This window comes from Corylus avellana, chromosome ca1, assembly GCF_901000735.1.
Source record: "Corylus avellana chromosome ca1, CavTom2PMs-1.0".
Classification (NCBI taxonomy): Eukaryota; Viridiplantae; Streptophyta; class Magnoliopsida; order Fagales; family Betulaceae; genus Corylus; species Corylus avellana.
In genome coordinates, this window is record NC_081541.1 from 25,516,338 (window position 1) to 25,530,184 (window position 13,847).

General features: G+C 34.2%; 1 protein-coding gene across 1 annotated transcript in view; it reads left to right on the plus strand.

Moving 5' to 3' along the window:
• LOC132167535 (MLO-like protein 4) overlaps positions 1 to 13,847 on the plus strand; it is a 24,675-nt gene that overhangs the window by 3,546 nt on the left and 7,282 nt on the right. Inside the window, exons 6-10 of the mRNA XM_059578541.1 lie at positions 4,060 to 4,151; positions 5,470 to 5,544; positions 6,662 to 6,747; positions 8,080 to 8,129; positions 8,241 to 8,281. Of these exons, the coding sequence (XP_059434524.1) occupies positions 4,060 to 4,151; positions 5,470 to 5,544; positions 6,662 to 6,747; positions 8,080 to 8,129; positions 8,241 to 8,281 (344 nt within the window). The remainder of the gene's footprint in view (positions 1 to 4,059; positions 4,152 to 5,469; positions 5,545 to 6,661; positions 6,748 to 8,079; positions 8,130 to 8,240; positions 8,282 to 13,847) is intronic.

The following is a 13,847-nucleotide window of genomic DNA, read 5'->3' on the forward strand; positions in this document are numbered from 1 at the left end:
AAAGGTTAGAGTGACACGCCAATGGTAATGGCAAATCCAATTGTACGCTTTTTAGTGAGCTCGGGTCATTAGCCAAGGCCGAGCCCACTTGTGGGTAGGGCTCGGCCCATTAGTCCTTGGAATAACCTTGTCATTCACAAAATATTCAACTATAATACCTGTTTATTTACTTCTAGGTTCGGACAGACAGACGACCGTTAGATCTTCAAATTTTCCCCAAAAAAAAAAAAAAACAAAAGAAAAACAAAAAGTTGAGAGAGAGTCAGAGAGAGTAGATGCCGCCTCCACGTGGGGTTGTTTGGAAACTTGAAATGGATTTGGAGAAAGAGAGAGAGCAGCGATTTCAATACAATGGAAGGTGGGTTTGCGTAGAAAATCACAACAGATACTAATAAACTATAAAGTGGCACATGGCTGTGATCGTAGCCTACAGGCTACACACCTGCAACTAATAAAAAAACTACAAAAAGGAAAAAATGTCTCGCATTAGGAATATCTCACTTCCCCATTCCCTGGATCTTTCACTTTCCTCCACTTGCGAGTTAGTTCGAGAAAAGACTCCATTTTTCCCGAGAAAATGTTAGGAGTTCCACTGTGAAAGTTCGTGGGCTGTTGTTGTTGTTGTTAATGTCAGAAATGGGGGAGGTGATAATACAGCAAGGGAGGTCTCTGGCAGAGACTCCAACTTATTTGGTTGCTTCATTGGTAACGGTCATGGTGTTTGTGTGCCTTCTAGTGGAGAGGTCAATCTACAGATTTGGAAAGGTAAGCAGGAGAGAGGTTCTTGATAATGCTCTGTTTGCTTTCTCAGGAAATGTGGGAAAATGAGAGAATCTTTGTTCTTTTGGTCTTGTGGAACCCACTTAATGATTAATTATGTTTGAAGAAGTGTTAAAGGTTATGAGAGCAGAATCTTGTAATAATGCTCCGCTTGGTTGCTGAGAAAATGTGAGAAAAATGCTAGAGAATCTCAGGAAATATAAGAGAGAAACAACTATGTCTTGCCTTTTGGCAGCTAAGACAAAATTGGGAAAAGGGTATAAATCATAATGTTGAACTTTTCCCTGTTGTTTGGGATATGAAACAGATAATTTGCTAGAGATATAATAATCTCTCTTCAAGTTGGAGAATCTAATTCTCATGTTTGCTGTGTACAGTGGTTGAAGAAGACTAGGAGCAAGGCTCTTTTTGCTTCTTTGGAAAAGATTAAGGAAGGTTTGATTTTCCTGCTTTGTTGTTGATGATATTGAGTGAGCATTGAGAGACTACGCAAGCAATATTTAAGTGGGATTTTTTTTCCTTCTTGTTAGAGCTGATGCTGCTTGGGCTTATATCTTTGTTGTTGGCACAATGCGCAAGGGGGATCTCCGAGATCTGTGTAAATTCATCTCTTTTCAGCAGTAAGTTCTATCTTTGTTCAGAGAAAGATTACGGAACAGATGAGCACATTATGCTTGAAAGTACTTTCTCTTCTACCAACTCTACCAATATTCCTCCAAAGGGTCTTTCATCTAATAAATGTGGTGAGGTAAATTAATTTTAATATTTGAAAATTTTTAGTATTTTTTGTGGTGAATTTACCTAACTAATTGCTAAGGGTTGATTGCAGGGCCGCGAACCATTTGTTTCATATCAGGGTCTTGAGCAGCTTCACCGCTTCTTATTTGTTCTTGGGATCACTCATGTTCTCTATAGTTGTGTGGCAGTTGGTCTGGCTATGAGCAAGGTATATTCTGAATATAATCCAACACATATGAAGGCATGAATGGGTTCATTGAAAATTATAAAGATGAAGATGGTCAAATTTCCTGTAACTTATGAGGGATTGCTCGGTTATTTCATGAAAAAAAAAAAAATCGATCTTTGAAGTTTCCCAGTAATATTTTTTAAGTCATGATCTATCCTTTTAAATCAGGTCTTTCTAATGATCAATGTTTATGATTAGAAAATGAGATGAGATTGAAAGCCAACTTTTTTCATGGAAACTTGATATGGTCCAATCAATGTGACAAGATAGAATCTTTAGGTCCTATAAAGCATGATTCCGACTCCTTGGGGTTGACTACAGAGATCCTTTTCTTCATTTAGTCTCTGTTAGGTCCCTATTTTCCATTATACTGATTCAAATGCCTCTTGGAATACAATGATATGATTCCATTATACTTCAGAGGTTTATTCGTTTCTAAATTGTTTTGTCTTTGTAGATCTACAGTTGGAGGAAATGGGAAAGCCAGGTTAGCTTAGTGGCTGATGGGAATCCGCAAGGTACACAACAAAAAGGCTTTTATCTACACTTGTGTTAGCATACTTATTAAATTTCTTGACTATTAATTTCTTTAGCTTACAAATGAGAACCTGTGAGATGTTTTCCTTTGAAAGAGGAAAATCATGGGGAAGATAAAAGAAAGGGGAAAGCATTTATTAATGCCAACTCATCTTTACTTATTACTATAAAAAATTGCTTGGATGTATGCACTTGGGTACATGCACTAATAAGATGCTTTGCACCATATGCTTTGCATGGCTATGAGCTGAGCTGTAGGGCACTTTAATGCCATGCTTACACTTAGCATAAAGCATTAGATCAAGGAGCAATCAAATCATGAACTTTGATTTTTGACAGTTATGATTATAAGTGCAATCCAAAGGTCAGATTCATTCATATGGTGCAAAGTGCAATCTAACAATCAAGATTAAATAAAGGTAAATGATAAGTGAGATCAATAGGTCAAGGAACCGTTAGTGATATTTAATTTCAAAATTAAATGTCCTTTAATGAACAGACATGGAGCTGTTACTACTAAAAACATCATTTCTCCTATAAATAGTCCATTCTATTTATAGAAAATTCATTTGCAATTCATCTATAATGTCTCTTCTTCTCTCCCAAAGGCTTATCCATTAAGATAATTTTTTTTCTTTTCTTTTCGCAGAAACATAACTCTTGGCAAAATAGATCAACTTGAGGGTATTCTGATTTTTTACTTCCTTTATGCATAATGCAGGCAAACAACATTCTATCCTACAGGTGAATTTGCTGCAATCCAATAGATATCAATTGAATAAAATTAGTGAGGGAAAATATTGTTTTAAGGAAAGCGAAACAGTAATGCATCCTGAAGCATTCTATCATCATCTTCTTCAAAATCAGAAACTTTACACCAACATAGCTGACCTATGAGCCCATAACTGTCCAGCCCATCTTGCCTACTTGTCCAATGTTTGCTTAATTTAGTTGACTTTCCACTTGAGCCAATCAAACTTGAATTCTTATTTGACATTTTTAATTAAGATCTCGAGGTTATTAATATATGATGTCTCTAACACAGCAGCATTGGAAAAAATGAATATGACTACAAACAAACAAGTTTGGTATTTGGCATGAATGCAAGAAATACTAATAGATGCTGCTCCTAGTTAAAACTAGTCACATTTTTTGGTTCAGATTTGAGGCTCAAAAATGAAATGGGACAAAGTCTAACAAGTAAGAAGGGTTTTGAACACTCCATTAGTAAAGCCTGGAAAAAATATATTAAGAATACCAGCCTGCTATATGGTTTTATAGTATCAGCTATCATTTGTGTGAAACTTGATGCAAGGAATCAGATTAATATAAGAAAAATGATTTTCCTAAAGAAATTTTTAGCAAGGTGCAAGCTGCTCCTTTATCACAGTGACCACACTGCAGATACAGTAGACCATAAATCCAAAAATGTTGAATAATTAAGGTTGTGTTGATGCTTTCCTTCTGAGCATTACACACTAATGATAGTTGCCTAAAATACCATTAGGAATTGCTGCAAGTATGAGATTAGCAACCTTCCAATTCACCCTCTGCCTCTTCTGCTGAGTCTTTAATTTATGTGCTAAGGGCAGTCAGAGGCGTGCACCACTATCCTGTTATATATTATTGCTTCTTCCAATTGGTAGGTACTTTTAGTGTAATTTTTTGCTTTATCTGACCAAAATCTGATAGAGATGTATCTTGCATTTTTATCCTGATCTCTATCTCCCATTTGCCAAAACTATTAGCTATCTAATCTTGGATCTGTTTTTTAGCAAAGAAAAACAAGGTGATGAGGCGACAGACCACCTTTGTTTTCCATCACACATCTCATCCATGGAGCAGGAGTCGGGTTCTCATTTGGATGGTGATTTTTCATCCTTGTTATGAACATGGAAATTTAGATTCAAATTGATGTATTTTCTTTTCTTTTTCCCTTATTCTTGTGAATGTGCTTTCTTCTTGTTTGAGATTGTTAGGTATATGAACTTAAAATCTGCCTTTGCTGCCAAAGATTAAAATAAACAAAAGTAAAGAAGGGTAAATGAGCTTAATATAATGCATATTGCATTCCTGCACTTTGGAAAATAGGATCTGAAGTATGTTGAGTGTGGTGGGATATTCAGGTAGGCAAAATAATTTTTGGGTGTTTTAAAAAGTGTGAAAGATATTGGAGGATTGATAGTGAGTGACTACTTTTCATAACTTAGTTTTCCTTTAACAGTTGATCAAGATACTAGGTAGGCAAAAGCAGTTCATGTGGTTTACCTGATTTACAATTAGCTCCATGTGGTATCAAAATGAATTTAGAGGTCCTTGAGTTATGCCAAAAAAACAATTTACTTCCTATAGTCAAATTCCGTCAACTAAATTAATGGATTCCGATAGTGTGATATGTCAGAGTCAATAAAATTATGACGCGTGTCCTATTTAAGTTGGTGTCAAAATTGGAAAGAAAAATCTTTCCTTTTATACTTCCATTGCTTGCACCCCAAAATAGGGGATTACCATCCTACATCAGTAAGCCTGAATTTTATTTCAAAGATAGCAATGAGAACAATGACCAACAACAGTTTCAAAACCAAATCTTCAAAGCCATTAGAGCAGCGGAGTATCATTCAGAACATATTCATCAGTTAGTGTTCTTGAGCCCATTCTTTCACTGTTTCTGCAAAATAGCTGCATAAACCACGAGAAGGAGAAAAAAATCAGTTTTGCCAAATTTCTTCTAAGAAAGTTTGATTTTCAAGTAAAAGGATATAGCATATTTTCCCAAGCTCTTGTCATTTTCTCTTAAGTGAAGTTTACTCAATGTGATAATTTCAATAAGAATCACGCATTTTCTGATGATCTATATCACTTCTGTGGCCATCTGATTCATATTTAATTTACAGTATAAGGTTGATGCTGCTTCTGTTAATTTGAACCCACTATGTTATGTGCTTTAGCAAATCCATCTCCATCCATAAGCTATTCTGATGGTAAATCAATACAAACATCTGACAGTCACTTTGACATGCTCTTATATAATAATTCACAATACACACCTAGTGTCTATATTTCGGTTGGTTTTCATTTCTTTCTTTTGAATAAGGTCACATCTATGTTTTTTTTTTTTTTTTAATTTGTCTTCAGCTTTCAAGTTTCTGTAAGGTAAAGTTGATATTTATGGTCTTATGGTACAGCTCTGCTTTCTGCGGCAATTTAGGAGTTCTATACAGAAATCAGATTACTTGGCACTGCGTTTGGGTTTTGTCAATGTGGGTATCTTGTCTTTTATTGATACTTTTTCTTGCATGTTGTTATATGGTTTCTTTGCCAAAGGCAACAAATCTATTACCATTATCATAGTTATATGGTTCGATGTATATGTTCCCTTCATTATAATCTTAGACAATTCTGCATGGCAAATATCAACTACATAAATAAGAGGCAACTGGATGTCATAGCAGAATTTCATTTAACAAAGGCACTTGTCTGGCTGTCCGACATGAACATGAATACGTAGTGCCAGAAAATCAAACTTAAAATGAAGCGTAAAGTCCTTTTTGGTTGTGATTATACCAAGAATTATGCCAGAGACATGTTAGTCAATAATTGTTAAGGGCAAAGAAACTACGACAGCAATGCTGCTCTATGATGTAGTATGATGTGCCATCCTGATATACACACGCCCATGCATGCACATGCTGAGACACACACACAGACACAAATATACATATGTGCATGAATTCTTGTTTAATTTACTCAAATTGGAAGTAACAGTATATTGATTCCTTTGTGAGTCTGAATCTGATTGCCCCCTCCTTTACATATGAGTTTCTTGTCATAAGCAAAAATCATAATCAACATACGCACCAAAAACATAAACACAGAAACATAGTATAGATTATGCAGTTGGCTTACATCAGGAATAAACCACATTGGTTCCTTTATAAGTCCTGATCTTTTCTTATCATATGTTTGCAATATTTTCACTATTTTTTCTTTTTATTAGCTAAAGTACGATCTACAGATGTACCAAAAAGATCAAAGAAAAGTACAGCAGACATCAGTTGCTATTACTTTAGTTCTTGCGTTTTAATGTTCATTAATGACAATAATAATAAGTCTTATACTTATATTTGTCAAACTTATTTTGTCTTTTTCACTGTCTAATTTTCTTTCAATAGCTTAAATCCTTGACCTTCCAGGTGAAAATAGACGCTAGAAGTTGTACAGTTATTTGACATTTTTTTATCATACAATATTATTATGAGAACTGTTACATCAGTGTATTACGGTGTTCGTTCCTCAACATTGAATATCATTTATCCCAAATGTTTAATATCATATTATAATTTTACTGAATTTAGTTGCAATTTTCTTTGTATCCAGAAGCACAAACTGCCACCTTCTTATAATTTCCATAAATATATGGTTCGGAGCATGGAAGATGAACTTCACGGTATCCTAGGGATTAGGTATGCACTTTTTTGCATCGGATCACATTTTTCGTTCAACTCCCAATTGGTTGATGGTATATTAGTTGATGGTATATCATGAGTTTAATGCGGAAACAGATGAGAGAGAGAAAATGGAGAGTGGCAGATACTAGGGAGTTATCAAACATGGCTGAGGTAGTTATTGAGAGTGGATAATGTGCTGCAACTTCTAAAGTGTTTAATATGTAAGATCTATGGTGGATCACTGATCACTCACCCACATTGCACCCTATATGTGCGTATGTTATTTACTGAGCAAAGTTGATTGTACTCGTTACTGAGAGTGGATAAGGCTTAAACCTTGCCATTTTACGCATGGTGCAACGGTTTCCTCTTGATTACTTTTCTTTCTCTCTGATGGTCAAGATTAAGTGCTGTTTGGTAAAATGTACAATTGAATGGTTAGAATTTAATGATTGTTAGACGATAGTTATTTTCCATTAATTACAAAAATACATGTTTGTTAATGAACAAACAAGAAAACTATTGAGATGCACGAGCTAATCACATAGTAACATGCCTTTCTGAACACTTTACTGTCATTTTTCAAGTTGTGAAGTTTTTGCACTAACAAATTAGTCACTCTGAAATATCTCAGATACATGAGCTAATCGCATGCATGTTTTCCATCCAAAATAACAGCCAAATTTGACACAACGTGTAATTGGAGTTATAGTTTGGGGAGGTAAAGCGTAATTCACCCTAAATTTAAATAGAATGAATAAGCAAAAATTCGTGCAGAGGATTATACTGTTAATGCAACTAACACTAAAGCAACAATAAAGCCCTTGTATATTGCATTTCAGTTCTGTAAGAGATTGTCATGTTAGAACTTTGTAGGATTGTATCCTTATCTGATATTTACACATTTGTGAATTCTTTGACTGCTAATGCTCTTGCCTTTTTTGGGTGAACAAGTATGTCTCTTCCTTGTCAGCACCTCAGCCATAAAGGTGACTAAGAACCGCATTGACTTGTTGATCCTTTTTTGATACATGATTTGCCACTGCCTTGTCCCTGCAGCTCAACCAGAACAGTCGCCTAAAATAATACCAATGCACTCTACCTGACCATTTAGGAACGAGTGGAGGAGTGGACCTTTTTAGAAAATCTCAAGAATCTCTTGTTCAGCCATGTGAAATATAGGATTACTGTTAATAACCACTGAATGAACCGGCTGCATTATCTGAAAGCAGATAGATGAAACATTGCCAAAAATGTAGTAGAAAACAACTACAGTAATCGTTTGGATTTGATACACAATGACCCTGCTTCTCATCAGTTAAAACTGATTACCTTTTAACTTTGCAGCTGGCCGCTTTGGGGGTATGCAATTGTGTGCATCTTCATAAATATACATGGTAACCTGTCATTTCTTCAAAATGCAAATACAGAGAACTTGGATTTTTGCTTTTTTCTTTGTTTTGGCTTGCTCTTATTTCACGAAATAGTTAGTCATCTAATTGCTGCAGGTCTCAATATATATTTCTGGCTTTCTTTCATCCCTGCCATTGTAAGTATACAGTCACTCATCATGTCATTATATGGATATCTATGTTCTTTATAAATTAACAGTTTTCGTGTTCACTTGTTCGAAAAAGCTTGTCATGCTGGTTGGAACAAAGCTTCAACATGTTGTCTCCTCTTTAGCACTTGAAATTATGGAACAAAAAGGTCCATCTGTTGTGGGTCAAGTAAAGCCACGTGATGATCTTTTTTGGTTTGGGAAACCAGAGATATTATTACGATTAATACAGTTCATCATATTTCAGGTAGTGATAAGTGATTCATATCTTATTTCTCATTTATGATTTGGATTGTATTCTCTTCATTTGATTCAATCATCATCATCTTTCTTTTGCATGCAGAATGCCTTTGAGATGGCAACATTTATCTGGTCGATGGTAAGATTAGACCCTCTCTCTCTCTCTCTCTCTCTCTGCGTTTGTGTGTGTCAGTAGTTTTTTTTCTTTTTATTTTTATTTTTTATTAAGTTATTTTCATAAAAGTGGTTCTTTCCTTGAGAAATACTGTTAAAAGATTGGGGGAGGGGGGAAAGAGAGGAGTTTGTATCTCTTATGACTGACACTGATGATGATGATCTTATTTTTGGTTGACAAAGTGTTCAAGCCTCTTTGAACACTTGCCTAATTGCAAGGCACATGATGGTTTAATATTTTAGCGTACATTATATAGAGTAACCAAGTTCCACAGGGTGCAGGTTCATAATACAACCAAAAATTCAAAAACTGCTTTGAGTGGCTTTTTTTTTTTTCTTCTGAAACTTTGAACTTAAATTAACAACAGATATGTGTTTTCCTTGTTAATTTCAGCAATGGTTAATGCATTAGATAGTTTGTTGTATGCTTCTCTTTCTGTCATAGGAATTGCAGTTACAATGGTTTTTTATTTATTTTTTGTTTGCTTAGTGGGGATTCAAGAAGAGATCATGCTTCGTGAAAAACCATTGGATGATAGCCATTCGGTTGGCTTCTGGGTATGTTTCTTTCTCAATATGTAATTCTATTGCAAATGTGCAAATTTCTAGTCACACCATTATCCTTGGTAATGCATATGAATGTGGTGTTTACTTCTTCTTCTCCTTTTTTTAATATGACTGTGGTGTCTACTTGCTCGTATTATGCTCTAAGGAAAATGTGCCAATCTAAGGAGTTACGGTTAAATCATCACTTGTCCCAAAAGTTTAAGCTAATAGAAAGGGGTAATTTAATCACTTAATCAACACTTTAACATTCCCTCTCACATGTGGGCTTAAACTCTCTTTTAATAGGTGAGGCTTAACACGTGAAATATTTAATTTAAATGAGAAGTGAGTTGACAGAGTGAAGGTTTGAACTCAGGATCTCTGGCTTTGATACTATGTAAAATCATTACTTGTCCTAAAAGATTAAGCTAATAGGAAGATGTAAATTTAATCACTTAATCAATACTTTAACAGTTACAAATATTAGGCATATGTAAACTAGGTTTCAACATGTTGTTCCTCCACCTTGTTTATTCTGTCATAGATAGTGTTATCCTTCATTTACCCATGTCCATTCGCCACATCTCATATAGGCCTAAGTTCTTTTCTAATCAAGCATGCTTAAAAAATAATATTATCTAAGCGCAATGGTTTTCTGCCGGCTTGAATAATCTTAGTCACGCAAATATTATAATGTAGAATGGCACCTGTGGTGGACAAAGTGCACTTTGAATTTGAAATTTGCATGTTTTTTTGCATTCTTTTATTTGGAAGACATATATAGTACTTCTGCATAATATCATTAACTCTGTCACATGCTTGATCAATTCTAAATTATCAATATTAGGAATCATATCTGCATCATAATCACAATTGAAGTAGTTTGAATTCTAATATATCAATATACTTTTGCATAGCTGGTCAACAGTTGGAATAAAGGAAATAATGGATAAATTGATTGACAGCAAGCAAGAAATTGTCATATCTTATGAACATGGAACCTATAGTTATGCAGGATAAATTGCTAATTTTTGATAAGTTGAAGATAAACCTACCCTGGTTATAGCTGTTAAATGAGACTACAGCAGACAAAGCTTCATAGTCAAATGTCCATTCTAATTTTCACCTTTGGCTTTTCCAAAATCTTTGGAAAAACACTATCACTGTCACATGATATTTCACTTCCATGCCTCATCTTGAGGATGCAATTCTTCAAAGAGTATAGACAAGTTCTGCATATCCTCTTTTGTTTTATAATTTGGAGAAACTTCACTAAGGACCTCCAAACTTTCACCTGTTTTGAAATACCCTCCCTGAACTTCAAAATCTCTCAATTTAGTCCCCTGAACTTTCAATTGCTTTCAATTTGGACTCTTCCGTCAGATTTTAAACGTCACATGACGTTTATACCCGACTTTTGTATAAAATTCCAACTTCTAAAACCTTTTTTTATTTTTAAAAAAACAAAAATCAGGGATATTTTGGTCTTTTTTTACATTTTTAACTGCTAAAAATTAACGGAATGTCCAAATTGAGAGCAATTGAAAGTTCAGGGGACTAAATTGAGAGATTTTGAAGTTCAGGGGGTATTTCAAAACGGGTGGAAGTCTAGGAGCCTTAGTGAAGTTTTCCCTTATAATTTAAAAGTACCCTACTGTGGTAGAAATTTTGGGGCTAAAAGCAAATTGGATAGTAAGATTAATCTTTTTGGTTTGAAACACTTGGTTTCTTGGAGCAAAGCTAATTCTAGGCTTTGTTATATGAATTTTTGCCACCACTGTATAAATTGACTATCATTGCTCCAGTCAACTGTACATGTTTAGATTAGGGCTGGCAATTTTGACACCACCTGTGAACCCGACACGAACACGACACGAAAAAATAGGTATTAAGTTTGGCCTTATTGGGTTCGGGTCTTAATAGGATTTACCCGTTTAAGACCCGGTTAATTCGTGTCTGGCGGGTCGACCTGCCAACCCGCCGGTTTCTGACATACTTGGAGTGTGCCAGACCGACCTGGCATCTTTCGGAATGGGTAAATATTGAGGACCTCAGTTGACCTCCCAAGGTACCCAAACCCGGTTAAAAAAAAAAAAAAAAAGTCAAAAAATAAGCATATTTGTAGTGTTTCATAATTCATATCTTTGATTACATGGGATGGATCATGGATCCTTCAAGACTTCAAGTGGACAAGTATTTTGTAATGAATTATGAATTTAATGTTGATGTAGTTTTGAGTTTTGTTTTTTTTTTTAATTATTATTATTATTTTGTTTTTGTTAGCTTTTTTTTATTATTATCTTTTTCTTTATTGCTATAATGGAAATGTTGACACATTTTACCCCTCAATCTCATTCATATTTTGATCATTTTGAAATAGAAATTTTAGTTTTGTTCCTACTTAGACTTTATGCTTTATGAGATATCGATGAGGGCCAAGTGGCTTACTAGTAACCAAGTGTCCAAGCCAACCCCTCGAGTAGGTCTGACTTAATAGATTTTAAGGCTTAAGACAACAAATTTAGGTAGGGCCTTTTTTATATTTAAATATTTAATTAAATAATTTTAATTTAAAAACATTATTCTTGCTTTTTGCCCTTAATTTTGTTTTTTTTCAAATGATTTGCAAAATTCATCTCTGTTATGAGATATTTAATTTCAACAAATTACAGATATCATATTTTATGTTGAAATATACATAATTCTTTTTTAGTGGAATGTAATTTAAGCAAAATTAAATTTCTTTATACTAAAAATTATTTTAATAAATGAACTTAGTCAATATGCTTGCTTGTTTTAAGTTTAGGTGAAATCATGAGTTTAGTAATTTCTTTTAGAATACAATTACGGTCACTTTCCATTTTTTTTTTTTTTTTCTTATCCTTTATTAAAGCCTTTAATATCTTGGAACTCAATTTTTTGTATTGACAGTGTATTGATGTATTATTATTACAATTTTGATTTTGATTTTTTTAAAAAAAAAATTTATAGTTTAGGGTTTTGACGGGTCGGGTCGGATCGTGTCTACCTGATTAGACCCGATTATTTTAAACGGGTAAACGGGTCGTGTCGGGTTACCCAACTATTTTCATGTCATAGTCGTGTCAGACCCGATTACCCGTTTAGCTAAACGGGTCGTGTCTGTGTATAGGCTAATCGTGTAACGGGTACTCGCGGGTCGAAATCGGGTTGTGTCAGGTACCCATTTTGCCACCCCACTTTTGATTCGATTTTGGCATTTCTAATATTCAACTAAATATATAAATTAATAATTAACAGACAATGAGATAGCTGGGACAGTTAATTTGGAAGAGACAAAAATAAATGTTACCAAAAAAAAAAAAAAAACCCTAAGCTTTTTTGCTAGTGTTTTTTTTTTGATAAGTAAAAAACTCATGAATTTGCTAGTGTTTTTTTTGCTAGTGTTTTTTTGCTAGTGTTAAAACTCAAGTTATTAATTTATGATCAAACTTCATGTTGATTCTTTATGAATTTGTTAGGTGGTTATATGCATCTTATGATTTTCCATTTTGGTAACTGCAGTATTCTTGTCCAGTTCTGGTGTAGCTACAGCACGGTGCCGCTCAATGTAATTGTTACCCAGGTTAGCATATACTTTTAACTGATAAATATATTGCCGTATTTCGAATTGATAGTTTAGACTTATAGTATAGGCGGCATAAATGAAATGAAAAGTAATGAATCACAGGACCTCTACAACTGCATTCCTATTCAAACAGAATTGTTGCCAAGAACACATGAAATAGTTAGTGAAATTAAAGAACATGTGAAATGGTAAAAAAAACAAAAAAAAATGGGAACAAACCAACTTTTACTCAAGAGATCCGGCATCAAAAGTTTTTTCTTGGAGATGCTTCTACAACTCCATTAATCATATAAACATTTACCATGCTCATCATAGATTTCCACAAATTCCTCTAAATCCCGAATATCAATCAGCTTCTTCCTTGTCCAATTTTGTGTACAAATCAAAGTCTCAATGGTATTGGAGACAATGAATTTATAAAGGGATCCAATACGCGACCCCAATATCAAAATTTCAATAGGATCCATAACCCATCAAAACAAAACTCTCAACAATTATTATGACATTCCAGACTGGGTTTACTTGTTCCAAATCATTTTGGGCCTCAAAATCCATTGGTTATGTTTGGCAAAGGAATGGCGTTAGGAAGTGGACCGGTACTGTAGCAGATTTGATTGATGTAAGAGAAAAAAGTAAGAATGTTTCGTATAAAAAAGTAAAAAAATTTGTTTTGTAGTGATTTTTTTATTTGAATAGTAATAAAAAGTGATTGATTTGATGTAAAAAATAAGAATATTGGGGTTGATTTTGAGAGGAAAAGTGTAAAAAAAAAAAAATTTGGTTTTGGGTCATGGGTCCTCTTTCCAGTCCGGCCTCTTGCCAAACATAACCATTGTTTCCATCAATCTCTATGTTGTTTTTCAGCCCAACCTCAATTTTTATGTTCTTTTCAATTCAATCCTTAATAGTGTTCCCTATTTATACTACAAAGACTAGTTGATGGAGTCCTTTGTACTTTTGGTCAATTTTTTAGATTTCTTGAAGTTT